This window comes from Sorex araneus, chromosome 2, assembly GCF_027595985.1.
Source record: "Sorex araneus isolate mSorAra2 chromosome 2, mSorAra2.pri, whole genome shotgun sequence".
NCBI lineage: Eukaryota > Metazoa > Chordata > Mammalia > Eulipotyphla > Soricidae > Sorex > Sorex araneus.
Window position 1 is genome coordinate 368,857,430 of NC_073303.1, and position 15,048 is coordinate 368,872,477.

A 15,048-nucleotide genomic window follows, 5' to 3' on the forward strand; every position below is an offset into this window, starting at 1 on the left:
AGGAAAAGAAAGGAAGGAAGAGAGAGAGAGAGAAAGAAAGAAAGAAAGAAAGAAAGAAAGAAAGAAAGAAAGAAAGAAAGAAAGAAAGAAAGAAAGAAAGAAAGAAAGAAAGAAAGAAAGAAAGAAAGAAAGAAGGAAAGAAAGAAGGAAAGGAAGGAAGGAAGGAAGGAAGAAAGAAAGGAAGAAAGAAAGAAAGAAAGAAAGAAAGAAAGAAAGAAAGAAAGAAAGAAAGAAAGAAAGAAAGAAAGAAAGAAAGAAAGAAAGAAAGAAAGAGAAAGAAAGAAAGAGAAAGAGAAGGAAAGAAAAGAGAGAGAGGGAAAGAGAAGGAAAGAAGAAAGAAAGAGAAGGAAGGAAGGAAGGAAGGAAGGAAGGAAGGAAGGAAGGAAGGAAGGAAGGAAGGAAGGAAGGAAGGAAGGAAGGAAGGAAGGAAGGAAGGAAGGAAATAACTGGCCAGAGAGTTAGTACCAGGGTAAAGCACCTGCTTTGCATGTGGTCAACCTGGGTTTGATCCCCAGCACCATATATTGTCCCTGAGCCCCGCCAGGAGTGATCCCTGGGCACAGAGCCAGGAGGAAGCTCTGAGCACTGCCAAAACCAAACCAAAACATAAATAAAATGCATTGAATAGATAATATGGTGGGTAGGGGGCTCGCCTTGCATGCAGCTGACCCAGACTTGATCCCCAGCATCCCATATGGTCTCCCAAGCCCCGCCAGGAGTGATCCCTGAGCACAGAGCCAGGAGGATAGTCAGCCCTAAGTACCACTGGGAATGACCCCAAAGTAAAAAAAACAAAAATAAAAAAGAATTAAAAAATAAGAATAACACGTATTGTGAAGAACATATTAAAAATAAGATCTATCACTGGTTTTTAGTGATATTATAAATTGTCACTGTTCTTAAGACAAAGGTATTTTTTAAGTTTATACTCTAAGAACCACCATCCTACACTGCACTTCAGAAGTAAACAGTAAAGGAGATAAAAGTAAAGGAAATAATCCAAACTATGCAGAGTCTTATGCATAAAAACAACTTAAAATATAACTTATAGTAATAAAAAGTAATTTTTCAAAAAAAGAAAAGAGAAATGGCACAAGTAAGCCAAGGTACACTCACACATAATAAAACACTGAATATTTATTTCAAATAAATAATGATTAGGAAACTTATGAGTCATCGGGGAAATGATGGTAAGTAGAAAAAAAATACAGAACAGTACAGGGACTATGATTAATACTATGATAAATACAGTGGTCAGAATGGAACATCAACATGAAGGTTTATCCTATTTCCAAAATGTAATTATGCTATTTTTACAATGATTAAAAATATAACAATTCAAAAACAAAGATTTAGAATGCCTGCATCCTACATGCTCTTTAAAAAAGAAGGTGTATCCTGAGTAAAACAGGTCCATAGTTTTTAAAATACTTGCACGTATATATGCAGAATTTTTTCCTAGGATATAAAAAAAATTCCACAGCTGCAAAAATCGAGCTACTGATTTATTTTAAAATTATGTTTAGAAACTATAAACTATAATCACTTTCTTTTGAAAAATATAGAGGAATAAATCTGATAGAGACTATCTTCCTATGGGATTTTATTTCTTAGGACAATCAATATCTTATAATAAATATGCATAACTGAATTAATAAACTGAAATACCAACAAAATGTCACCACAAGTTCCCAGTATACAGGATAAAACCTTACTAAATCAAATCTGCTAGTTTGGTCTCTGTGCTAATTGAAGTTGGCTGGAAAGGCATTTAGCTTTGTATTATAGTTTGCAAAGTTAAAGGATAATATAAACAAAATTTCAGAGGTAAATGTTTAACCAACTTAAAACTATTTTCAAGTAACTCCTATTTGCATAACAATAATTAAATGCTGATTAAACTGGAATCTTCTTTATTCATTAAATCAAAGATACATTGTTAGAATTTAGGATTATATTATGTTCTTTCCATGATAATAAAACTTCTTTCAAATATCCTATAATTCTGTTTATTCACTGATTTGTTATAAAACTCTGGGCTGTCAAAAATATGATGTGAAACAATCAGTAGACTGTTTTTTTTTTATCTGATTTGATGTTGAAAAGTACATTAACTAAAATTATTCAACTTTGTGCTTTTATATGCTATCCCCACTAAATCATTTTGCAAAGGAAAATATGCTTTCGAATGTTGACATATACTTCTTAACACATTCATTAATAAGGTCATACTCACAATTGCTGTTGTAAATTTAGTATACATTTTTTGGGTTTGATTTTGGGCCACACCTGGCAGAGCTCAAGAGCCAGCTTCTGGTTCTGGCAGGCTTGGGAAACAAGTGATGCCAGGGACGGAACCTGGGTCAGCCACATAAAGGCAAGCATCCTACCTTGCTGTATGAGGGCTCCAGCGCCCAATTTATTTTATATATATATATATAAATATATATATTTTTATATGTTATATATATATTTATATATATTATATACACACACACATATATATATATATTTTACCTCATCTCAAGCTGTGTGTTTGTTTAATCTCTTCAGGCATTTTTTTCACAAATAATAAATTGATTCCTTTGGACCCTGCTGCGGAGCGAGCATGATGGAAGAGCCCAAGGGAGCGCCCTTGGACTCCAAGCAGCCCACTGAACTAATTCCGGCACGGGATCGGAGACCCCACGGCGGGCTGAGACAGTGGAAACTGGGCATCCCCCAATTCTTTTAACTTCTCTCTCTCAACCCCTTCCTCCCGAGCACAGCGCAGGGTCCACGGCTTTCTGAGCGCAAAATGGAGACGCCGAGCCTCTCTCTAGGTTTCTCCATCTTATGAGCACCATAAAAGGGTAAAAGTTTGTAGTGATGTTATTTCTGGTTGTACTTTCCCTGGACTTTATACAGAAACCCAAAACCGCGTGGCTGCGCAACCTAATGTCATCTTAGCATCAGCAATATGTAATGGTTCCTTTTTAATGGGTCGGACTTTTGTGGGAGATCCTAACAAGAATAGTAAGTCTTTTGCTGAAATATTGAAGGCAATCAAAGTGGTAGCCATCTCTCTAGACTGAACTAAGCTATATCCCCATGCCGGTTGAGAAGAAATATCCTTCTTTCTCGGGAAGAAACGTGGCGTGGCGTCAACCATAGTGTGATGTCCATTAAGCAAACAGACCTGGTGGCGTGGGAATGGGATATAAGGGGAAAAATTATGTACATGGAACAGTGGGACGCTGGTGGAATCTTGAGCCGGAGCGGATACCAGCGCAGGACCTTTGGTTCCAGAAACTGCTTGCAGACACTCTACTAGTCTATCAACTAAGCCAGAGCCCCACGCCTGCTGATGACGGGAAATAACCATCCTTTTCGGTTTTTTTCCCTTTGTCAGACAGCATGGCGATTACTAAACAGGCGTGAGCTCTGTGGCTCGAGGCAAGGGGGAAAAAGAAAAGTTATGTAACAAACAGCGGGACTTAATATCTCTATATTCTTAGCAGTGGAGAACTATCAAATGCCTCCTGGGCAATAGGACTGTCTTTTTCTTTTTGGGGGGAAACCCCAACAACGGTAGTGAGTTGTGTGTTGAAACATGGAATGTAATCGAGATAAATCGTAAACGAAGTGAAACTTATCACTTACAAGGGTGGGGACTGGGGAGGTGGGAAGGGGCGGCAGGTATACTGGGGGGGTTGGGGGGGTTGGTGATGGAAGATGGGCACTGGTGAAGGGAAGGGTGTTTGAGTATTGTATAACTGACATAATCCTGAGAACTATGTAACCCTCCACATGGTGATTCAATAAAATTAAAAAATAATAATAATAATAATAATAATAAATTGATTATTTAAAATACTGTATTACTCATCCCCATTGTAAGTTACATTAAAATTCACTCTACATTTATTTTCAGTCATGGGGCCACACTGGCTGGCTCTGTGGTTCTAGGGATTTAACTTGGGCCCTCATGCATTCAAGGCATGTACTCTTCTACACCACATTGTGGGGCCTCAAATATTGTTTTACTCAAAATTCAACCTCAACTGTTCTTCCTTCATCCTCCCTTTCATCCTTTCAATCTTCCTTCCTCCCTTCCTTCCTTTCTAGCTTCTCCCCCTCCCCCCCAACCCCGCCCCAGCAAGCCACATCTATTTCTAGATTTGCTTTCTTTTTCAATCTACTACACATTGCTTTAAATCGGTTACTGCTTTAGGATTAGATTTTTTTTTAATACTTATTAAATGACTATGCAGAAGTTCACACATATTCTCTCTCCCTCTCAAACATTTATTCCCTTAAGGCAACTGCTGGGTGTGATCTCATAATGAAACCCATAGTGATGGGTTAGAACAGAAATAAGTTTTATCATCTGTTTCCTTATTTAAATGTAAAAGGTGTGCACATTCTAATCTATATATATTCTGATGAATTCCGATCACAATTATTCAACCAGAAATTTCACCAGTAAACATCAAAGGACTGAAAAGTCTTTAAGATCCTGTTATATTTAGAATTTGAAAATAAAATGCTTACAGACTTCAAGCTTTATTTGAAAGTTCAAGGTGCTAAATCAAAAAGCAAGCAATCTTAAGTTCTTAAGTAAAATCAAGGTGAAGATGTTCATGCTGGGGCTAGAGCAATAGTAGAGCAGGTAAAATTGTTGCCTTGCATGTGGTCATCCTGGGTTCGATCCCAGGCATCTTATATGGTCCCCAAAAGTACCAGCAGGAGTGATTCCTGACTGCAGAGCCAGGAGTCAACCACAAGCATCACCACGTGTGGCCCACAAGGCAAAAAAAAGGAAAAAAAAAAAAAAGAAAGAAAATGTTCATGTTGCTTACCTTATGTTTCAAAGCTGTGTCTCAAAGTTTTTATGCAAGAAGACTGCAATTTTTTAAAAAAGAAGGAAGCTGGGGGGGGGGGGGCTGGAGCGATAGCACAGCGGGTAGGGCGTTTGCCTTGCACTCTGCCAACCCGGGTTCTAATCCCAGCATCCCATATGGTCCCCTGAGCACCGCCAGGGGTAATTCCTGAGTGAAGAGCCAGGAGGAACCCCTGTGCATCGCCGGGTGTGACCCAAAAACCAAAAAAAAAAAAGAAGAAAGCTGGGGGGACAGGAGGGAAAATGGGGACACTGGTGGTGGGAAATATACACTGGTGAAGGGACAGGTGCTGGAACATTACATGACTGAAACCCAATCATAAACTAGTTTGTTATTGTGAATTTCACTGTGAATCAATTTTAAAAAATAATATTTTTAAAAAAAATAAAATAAAATAATTTAAAAAATTTTTTTAAAAAGGAGAATGTTGTGTGCTCCACTGGATTCTCTTCTGTTTGGAAGATAACTCCTGCTGTCAAGGGCACTTAGGAAGTTAGGGTTTAATATGAAAGGATTTTGAGAACATCCATCTAATTCTGAAATAAAATAATTAAGTTTCCCCAAAAATGAACCCAATGTGGAGACCCAAAATGGTTTTACAAAGTCATCTAAATGGGAGCAATATATGTTGTTACTACAGTGGTGAATCCGTTAAGTCAAACTGGGATCAAAGCCCTCTATTTGGGTGAAATTTCAAAATGTGAAGGATGTTAATTGTCTATTTTACTTAAGTTTTCTTTTTTTTCTTTTTGTGTCACACCTGGTGATGCACAGGGGTTTCTCCTGGCTCATGCACTCAGAAATTACTCCTGGCAGTGCTCAGGGGAACATATGGGATGCTGGGAATCGAACCCGGGTTGGCTGCATGCAAGGCAAATGCCCTCCCCGATGTGCGATCGCTCCAGCCCCTACTCAAGTTTTCTTATATGCATTTCTTATTCTGATATCAATTTACTAAGGGATAAAATAAAAACTCAAAAGAAGTTCTGAACTCTTCTTCTAAGACCAGTCTATAGGGATGTCTCTGAGTTTAGGGTGACATTTCTCAACAGGGGACACCTATTCGCAGGTGGGCTCCAGGGGGAAATCAAGTAAACGGGAAGTCACGGCAGGAGACTGGGGGGAGCCCAATGGCAGCAGAGAGGCCACAGGAAGGAAACCAGGCTGGAAGGAAGCAAAGCCGTGGTGGGGAAAAGGCTGAGAAAAACGACTGCAGAGTGTTTCAGGGTCCACCCTAAGTTAAACCTTATTTTGAAAGAAATTTAAGGGGAAGTTGGGGGCCAGACCCAGCAATGCTCAGGGGTTACTCCTGACACTGTGCTCAGGAATTATTCTTGGCAATGCCAGGGGGCCCTAGGGGCTCCCGTGGATGGGACCTGGGCTGGCCACGTGCAAGGCAAGCTCCCTACCAGCTGCACTCTTGCTCCAGCCCCAGGTATTTTCACTCCTGAATAAAAATTTCTTCAATGACTTGGGGAAAAATATGAGTTTTTTGAATAAAAGGAATATCTGATCAATGAAAAGCATATAAAATTTAAAAATAAAAGTAAGACATTATATTCAAATGAGAAACATATCAAGGTATAATTCAAAGTACATGAAAGGAATGAAGCAAAAATTATTTCTTTAAGTCACAAGAACTACATTCCTTCATATGCAACCACAATTTTCTAACACTGTAGCAATATAGTATTTTAGCAATTTCAGGAAATAGGGAGCAAAAAAAGAAAAAGAAAACTAGGCTTACAGACTGGTATGTATGATATTCGAGACAACCCAGAGTAGAAGGGAGTAGAAATATTTATGACTCATCTACGAGATTTACACAGCGCGTTCTGTCGCTAGGAATTCAAGACCCACGGAGAAATGAGAGTACATCATTTAAAATTTGCTACTGAAAATTCAAATGTAACAAGTGGATACCCTGTGCTGAGAAGCAGGTAGGTGGACATCAAGGCCAGAAGGATGCTGAACAGGCGCTCGAAGAGCACTGTGGAACTCAGCAGCGGCGTGAAGAAGGACGAGCCTGCAACGAGACAAAGGGGGCAGGGTCAGCGCAGGAAGCACGAGAAGCAGCGAATGACCGACTGTCACTTAAGACCTTTCTTGCTTGCCTGACCTTATTTATTTGTTTGTTCATTTATTTATTTATTTTGCTTTTTGGGTCACACCCAGTGATGCACAGGGGTTACTCCTAGCTTTTGCACTCAGAAATCTGGCGGTGCTTGAGGGACCATATGGGATGCTGGGGATCAAACCTGAGCCGCCCCATGAGAGGCAAACGCTGTGCTATTGCTCCTGCCTGCTGCCTAACTTTAAAATCCTTGCCTTAATCATTTTTGTAAGAAAATGAGGTTTCATCCTTAATTAAAAATCTGTTTTTTTTTTTAATTTTAACCACATTTTAGTCAACCTTGCCTACTGGAATATGAATTCCTAAATAAGTATTACTTTGCAAAACAGATTTTTAAAAAATAATAAGTGGTCTAAGATTCAGTGATGCTGCTCTTAGTTAAACATCAATTTCAAAGACAAACTAATTGCCCAGAAATGTATTTTTCCTAGCCCTTTCCACCCCCAAGTTTTAACATTGCAGATATGCTTTGGATCATTAAGAAAATGAGAAATTAATTAAAAAGGTCTTTACCACATGTGAGAGGTGTAAGAGAAATTTTAATAGCGGAAGTAGTCTGTCCTCTAGGATAAGGAAGTAACAACTTCAAAGAGAGAAAGTCCAAAGAGGCAAAATGTACCTCCAAACCCAGTCTCTAGTTTGGAAAGAACCCTTCTACTTAAGATGGCAATAAAGTTAAACAAAGTATAGAGATGATGACTTGGAATAAAATCCTTATTAAATCACTTATTGTTTAACCACGGGGCAAGTTGGTTAACTCATTTAAACAGCATCCCCCCATTTGTCAAACTGTGAGGTTTAAATCTAATTTCACCTATAAAAAGCTTTCTGAGCACAGAGCCTGGGACACACAGTGCTTTATAAATGTCATCTCTTATCCTGAGCAGTCAGCATTTACCAATGGCTCCAACAGTGCAATAAAGGTACAGACAATCTCTTTCAAAATCAAATCACAGAGTAAAGATGAGGGGCAGGGAGACAGCACCGGGGTTAAAGTGCTTGCCTTGCACACGGCCGGCCCTGACGCCCTGACTTGATCCAGGGTAGTGTCGGCACCAGAAGGTCACTGCCAAGAGTCGTCACTGAGCACAGAGCTAGGAGTATGTCCTGAGCACCGCCTGGTATAGCCCAAACACCACCCCAAAACCTAAAAACTACCCAAGTTGTACCTACAGTACCCTCAGATTAATAATCTCTAAATTTTCTGTATGTAAATTCCAACAGTGTTAACAATAAAGAAGCCTAGGAATTGTTTCAGCATAGCTCCCAGGAGAATGTTTGGTTCGTTCCTGGTGGGGGCAGTGTGTGCCCAGCCGTGTTTGAGGGCTGGTGCCGGCTGTGTATTTCGGCTGTCCTGGTGAGCAGGAATCACGCAGTGCCCGAGACTGAACTTCACCCTCCTGCACCCTTGCTCTAGCCTACTGCGCTACCTCTCTGCCCCCCGCCCCCCATGATATTTTAAAGGAAAATATTCCAAATACCTAAGTACAAAGCGCTACCTTTCCTATACTTTTTCTCATTCCAAGGAGAACAATATGAAGGATAACCAGAACGCAATAATGGTTACAACTTAGTAGAGATCAGAGGTAGGTGAGAATGTGGTGGAAATAATATAGGTAGCACTTCTTTAAGGATAGTTTCGAACAATTTGGCTTTTGAAAGCGTGTGAATACTCTACATATACAATTAAATATAATAATTTTTTTAAATGGGGATGGAGCAATAGTTCAAGGGGGAGGGTGCTTGCCTTGCATGCAGCCAACCCAAGTTTGATTCTTAGCATCCCATACGGTTCCCCAAGCACCTCCATGAGTGATTCTTGAGCACAGAGTCAGGAGTAAGCCCAGAGCCAGGAGTAAGCCCTGAGTATTTGGTATGGCCCCAAAAGAAAGAAACAAAAATTAATAAAACATGGGTGAGAGAAAAATACCTAAAACACAAAGCCAACTGAAATAAAGGAAACAGCTGGGCTTCAAGTGAATCTAGAAATTTACAATGATGGAAATGAAGGGCAAGACAGGGCCGAGTGGGAAGAAGGAAGTACATCGGCAGGCACGCAAACCCAAGTGCCTGTGAACGCAGGACTTCACCATAAACCTGCAATCTTGGCTGGGTGGTGTGGAGGCAGAGCGTAAACAGCAAACAAATTCTGATTTATATTTAGTTTGTTTATTTTAATTGCTCTGCCCGCAAATATAGTCTCTTGCCCGCAGGCCTGGCTGTCTTCCCCGGGGCCCCTCGGAGGGGATGGGCTCCAGCTTCCCTCCCTGCCAAAGACCACCGGAACCTAGCCACAGCCATGCTCGAGGCCCCTCTCCACACGTTTGGACAGGCCTCACGCATGAAGGTACCGGCAGACGAACCCAGGTGTGTGTAATCCCATTAACAGCTAACACTAAGCGGCCATGAGATATCTTATAACCTACTTTTCCTTCTGGGAGAAACTGGCAAGCTACTGAGAGCTTCCTGCCCACGTGGGAGAGCCCTTGCAAGCTTCCCATGGTGTATCCATACGCCAAAGCCAGTAACGAGCTGAATTTCATTCACCTGGCCCTGAAAGAGCCTCCAATGCGGCATCGTTGGGAAGGCCGAGGAGAGAGAGGCTTCTGAAATCTCAGGGATACGACGAATGTAGAGGTTACTGAGACCATTCGAGCAACTTGACGATCAATGGGATTTCGTGATCGTGATTGTAATTGCATGGGTAAAACATTCTAAAATTATTTTAGCTGTGTACTATGTGGCTGACCAAATGAAAGTGCTGATGATGCTGGGAACCAGCGCACGTATATGGAAGCTTATGCACACACACAACACATATGGATGTACAATGTATGTATTCCCCTGTACCTGTAAATAATGTATGCATACGTAAATTAGACACGTGTCTGGATTTCTGAATTCTGTCTACTGAAGGGCAATGGAGCAAAGTTACTTTGGCAACAATGAGTCCATCTCACACTCCGGGTCTTGGTCTCTACTGCCACTCACCTAATATACAGAACTCTGGATTTCTCTGGGACACTTGATTCCAGAGCTGGGCAGAGTGGACAGAAGGCAAATCGAGTAGGCAAGCACCCGCTTAGTACAGAGTGTAAGAAAGTGTTCCACAAAATTGTGAAGGGTTATTTATGAGCTAGCTTGAAGGGGTTCACTCTGGACAATTCTCCAACAATCTGAAAAACCAACACATCAACAGTAAGAAGTTCTAAGCTATGGAAAAAAGAGTATCTCCACAGTCCCCAACAATAATAGTATATCAGTGAGTGATTAATGGATTAAGAAAGAAGGGAGGGTTCTCACAGGTGAGTGCTCAGCCCTCTCGCAAATGCAGCAGGAGAGTTAGAGCTCCAAGACCAACACTTTGTAGCTACCACACCAAGACCAGTCAGGAAAGACTGAAGATGGATGCTATTTGCTTGGGAGGAAGGGGGGTGTTGGGGATTTTAATGGGAAAGATTTGTGGTGGTTTTAAAGTGTTTTCTCATGAATGGCTTACTGTAAGAAGGAAGAAAAACAGTAAAGAGTAAAAAACAAAAACACCTGGATGCTAACTTGAGAGGGTAATGAAAACTCCTATCACCAGTGATGGAGATGAAGGTCACGTGCCTCCAACTGGGACCCAAGGACACAACATCACTGTAGCAGTATTCCAGCCAATAATGCAATCCTCAATTTAATTATAAGGAAACATCTGACAAATATGGATTCAGTAACAGCCTATTGGAAGGACAGTTTGGGTTGGCTATAGTCTTCAAAATTGTCAATGTCACAAAAGAAAGGGAAAAATAGCACAGAGGGCATTACTAAGTCCAATTTTAAAAATTAATTATAAGGTCGGTAGAATAGACAAAATAAGTTTATACAGACTTATAAATACAGATAAAAGACTGTTGTGAAGGTAGAAGACTGCTTTTAGTAATTATGGTTAAAAATTTTTAAAGAAGCCTTGGACATATAAAAATAATTAAAATGTTTAAAAATAAATTTGGTTTCTGATTTCTTGTGCTTTTTGCTTATTCATTGTGGTTTATCCTAAGGCAAGTAAAACTATGGCACTCAGCTGGGCTACAAGAAATAAAGCTATCTGGTGAACAGGAGCTTGGCTGCTGTATAAAGTATATAGAATAGACCATATAATACATAGTAAATAATAGATGCACATCTTTCTGTTTATTAACCTGTCACATTTTGTTTGCCACATTTTTATCTGCTGGTTATGTGTATGACTGAATACTTGTAAATCTGTGCAGTATAACAGAAAGACTTCCCTTTAATATTATATTTGCTATTCATAATTTTTTATTTTCCTGTGGATTTGAAAATTAACATGTTATAAAGATATCATGACATACAGTGTTATCTCACTAGGAGATAAGGCTTGCATTATCCCTGTAGAATATAATAAGTACAGGAGGGAAGGGATTTAGTCTATCTACTATTCTCAGAGAGTAAGAATAGGGCTATAACTTTGTACAAATCTAGCACAATTTTTAACAATAAGAAACAGCAATTAATATTGTACATACTGAATGAACATAATGACTAACTTTATTAATCAATGTACAAAGGAAGAGCTGTAAAATGTCCATATAAAATGAAGTCTACATAGTGAAGGTGAAGTGATTATTACTTTGTTGGAGGAACTCTGGGTCCACACCCAGCACTCCAGGGCTCTTCCTGGTTCTTGCTCAGGAGTGTCTCTGCTTGTGCTTTTGGAACCGTATATGGTACAGGGGACTGAAGAGCTCGGGTCAGCAGCACGCCAGGCAAATCACCTTAATCCCTGCACTATCTCTCCAGTCATGAAGTTATTTGTAATGATAGAAAAGTTGCTGTCCAAGAATAACTCCACTGGAACAATGATCAAGGTGTTTGTGAAATGAATTAACTTTAGATGTACATTCATTTCTTATATTTCTAAGTCTCTGCATAAAGTAATCCTAGAGAAAAGATCTCCTATATCTCCTATATCTCCTCTTTTTTTTTTTTTTTTTGGCCTTTTGGGTCACACCCGAAGTTGCACAGGGATTACTCCTGTTGTGCTTGGGGAACCATATGGGCAAACACCCATATGTGCTATCGCTCCAGCCCCAATATTCCTCCTCTTTTTAAGATGATGTTACAAATACTTTGTCCTTCTCTAATAATGAACAATAAAAATAATTTCTTAAATATAAAGGCCTAATTACATGTCACATTATTCATAAGCATTATCAAATATCTTTTCAGAACGAAACAATTAGATTAAAAACTTGCTCCTGGTTTTTTAGTTGGAACGGAAAGTCTGGATCTTAAAGCTACATCTGTTTGCTTCATGTGTATATTTCAGGATTTTTCAGTTAGGATACTAGAGAGAAATATGTTTTGAAACATTTAACTGGCTTTATAAAATGTGTTAGGGTATGACTTAATGCTATTTTCAGCAAGGGAAATGCAGACTAAGTTTAACTGTTTCCCAACCTCTGTAAGAACTAAGAACTCATGAATTGATATTAAATTTCAGCACAAGAGCTAAAGAGATAGCTCAAAAGGCTAGAGTACAAGCTTTGCACGTGGAAGCCCTGGGTTCAATCCTCATCACCGCATCCTTTCCTGTGTTGCTGGGTGTTATCCCTGAGCACTGAGCTGGGAGTAGTCTCTAAGCACTTCTGGGTGTGGCTTCCAAACAAAACCCTCTTTTCTCTTGCAATCACTTAGTCCTATCAACTGTGAATAAATGTATAACCTTGTGTAAGGTCATAAATATCTTATGAAATAATTATTTTTAACACATGAAAGTTCAGAAAAGTCCTAATTTTCTTTGTCAGACATCAGCAAGAGATATAAACAATAAATGGCTATTATTTATTTCCCTCCACAGTATCATTTCTTTCAATAATAACACTATAAAATGTAAGTGGATCATCTAAGATATGATTGAATCCAAAGTTACCTTGTTTGATGTGACAATGTCTTACCTAGTAATACCCAGCTGATAATCTGATTTAAAAGAGGCAGTCCTTCTTTTCTGTCCAAACTTCTATGGGTGCTACACACAACATACAAAGAAAGCGCTATGCTCAGGATCTGAAACAGAAACAAACCACCTGAATACTGGAGACGATGGGAGAGGCTAATTTACAGTAAAAGGACTATTGAGAAAAGTGCCTGAACAATTGCTATCTGGCCAAAATGTCAGTTGAACTCTGGTATCAAGCAAAGGTCTTAGTAAGCATGAAATGAGGTATTTCGTACTTTCAAGAGTATGTGACAGGGGCCAGAGTGATAGTACAGCGGGGAGGGCATTTGTCTTAAACACAACTACCCGGGTTTGAGCCCTGGCATCCCATATGGTCCCCCAAGCACTGCCATGAGAGATTCCTGAGTGCAGAGCCAGGAGTAAACCCTGAGCATCTCTGGGTGTGAACCCCCCCAAAAAAAAACCCAAGAAAAGAGTACGTACATATATTATGGTATTTCTAGTTAGAAATATTCGTGATCAACACTGAAGATTGATTTTCTTTTGGGGGGAGGGTAGAGTGGAGAGGCTGAACCACACCCTGCAATGCCAGGGATCGAACTCAGACCTGCTGTGTGCAAGGCCAACATCTTACATGCCATACTATCCTCTGACCCTGTGAGACTAAGTTTCTTTAGTTGTGGAAGGGCAAAGATCTGGCTTAGTGTCTTCCAATCTCTGCTCACCCAGTCATACACATTTATTCACTGAACACACATGTGTGTCACACTAGGCCTGGGATTTTGAATAAAACAGTACACTATTCTCCAGGAAAGGTACATAAATTAGTGTAGACTGGCGAAGCACTGCTCGGAGGCTGTTGGTCAGTTAGCAGCAATACCTTTTTTATGGGAAACTAACCACTCAAGTTCATTTACATGTGATGCTCCCTTTGCATTACAATGGCATAGCTGAAATTTTACAACCAAATCCCTCTGAGCCACAAGTCTAAAATATTTACAATCAGAGTCAAGAATCTGCTGGGCCCGGAGAGAGAGTCTAGCTGGTAAAGCGTTTGCCTTACACACAGCAGACCCAAGTCCAGTCCTCAGCACCCCATATGGTCCACCGAGTCCCACCAGGAGTGAACAGAGCCAGGAATAAGTCTAAACACTGCGAGGTGTGACCCCCCAAACTGAAAAAAGCAAAACATTTTGCTGAACACTGAGCTAGTAGAATCACTGCCATTTTAAGAAAAGGCCCACCAAGCTACAGTCACAAACAAACCTTTTCCAGCAATCTGATGACAACCTCACCAAATTCTACAGATAGTATAACTCTATTTTTAGTGAATTAAGGAAAAAAAATGCAGTTGATAAAGTTATAATACACTGTCCTAGGATCTTTTTACATTCTAATTCACATTACAGATCGTTAAAATGTGAGGATATGTGTTGTGGCATCAATAAATAATATGATATAAAGTAGAGGGATAAATGCAAATTGTAAAATTTATGGGAAAGGAATTTTAAAACAGATTTACCTTAAACTCAGGAGTATTTCTAATAAAGTCCAGAAGAATTTTAACAAGTCATTTGCTCCCACAGATTGAGATTCAGAAACATTCCCTTCTGTCAAAGTATTCATTATTAGAGATGAATTCTATTAAAGTTACTCGGGGATTAATTAAATTAAAGCCAGCTAGTATAAAACCTAAAAAGAAAGATCTGTTCCAATGGCTTGACAGTTCTTTCATAAAATATTTCTTCTCCTTTTATATAGTCTCTGTAGTTCTCTAAGAATAAATTGGCACCTTATAAATGTTGTATATTTTTATTTCAGAGTGTTCTTGGAAATACTGTATTATCTCAATTTTGTTCTAAGGAAATTTTTTAGAAGACTCATAAAATTTCTGTTTTGTCATGTTTTAGATTAATGTTTAAATCTTTTATGATTTAAGAGAAAAAAATGGTTTTTATTCTTATTTACAGAAAAGCCATCACTTTACAGAATTTGATATTACATTATATAAGTCCAATTCTCCTAACTCTATTAGATACTATCTCTACAGATTCAAAACAGACTGGAAT

At 39.4% G+C, this 15,048-nt stretch overlaps 1 protein-coding gene across 1 annotated transcript in view; it reads right to left on the reverse strand.

Moving 5' to 3' along the window:
• PIGN (phosphatidylinositol glycan anchor biosynthesis class N) overlaps window positions 1–15,048 on the reverse strand; it is a 115,930-nt gene that overhangs the window by 35,907 nt on the left and 64,975 nt on the right. The window contains exons 21-22 of the mRNA XM_004601990.2: window positions 12,978–13,086; window positions 6,807–6,909 (exon numbers count right to left, since the gene is read on the reverse strand). Coding sequence (XP_004602047.2) covers window positions 6,807–6,909; window positions 12,978–13,086 — 212 coding nt within the window. The remainder of the gene's footprint in view (window positions 1–6,806; window positions 6,910–12,977; window positions 13,087–15,048) is intronic.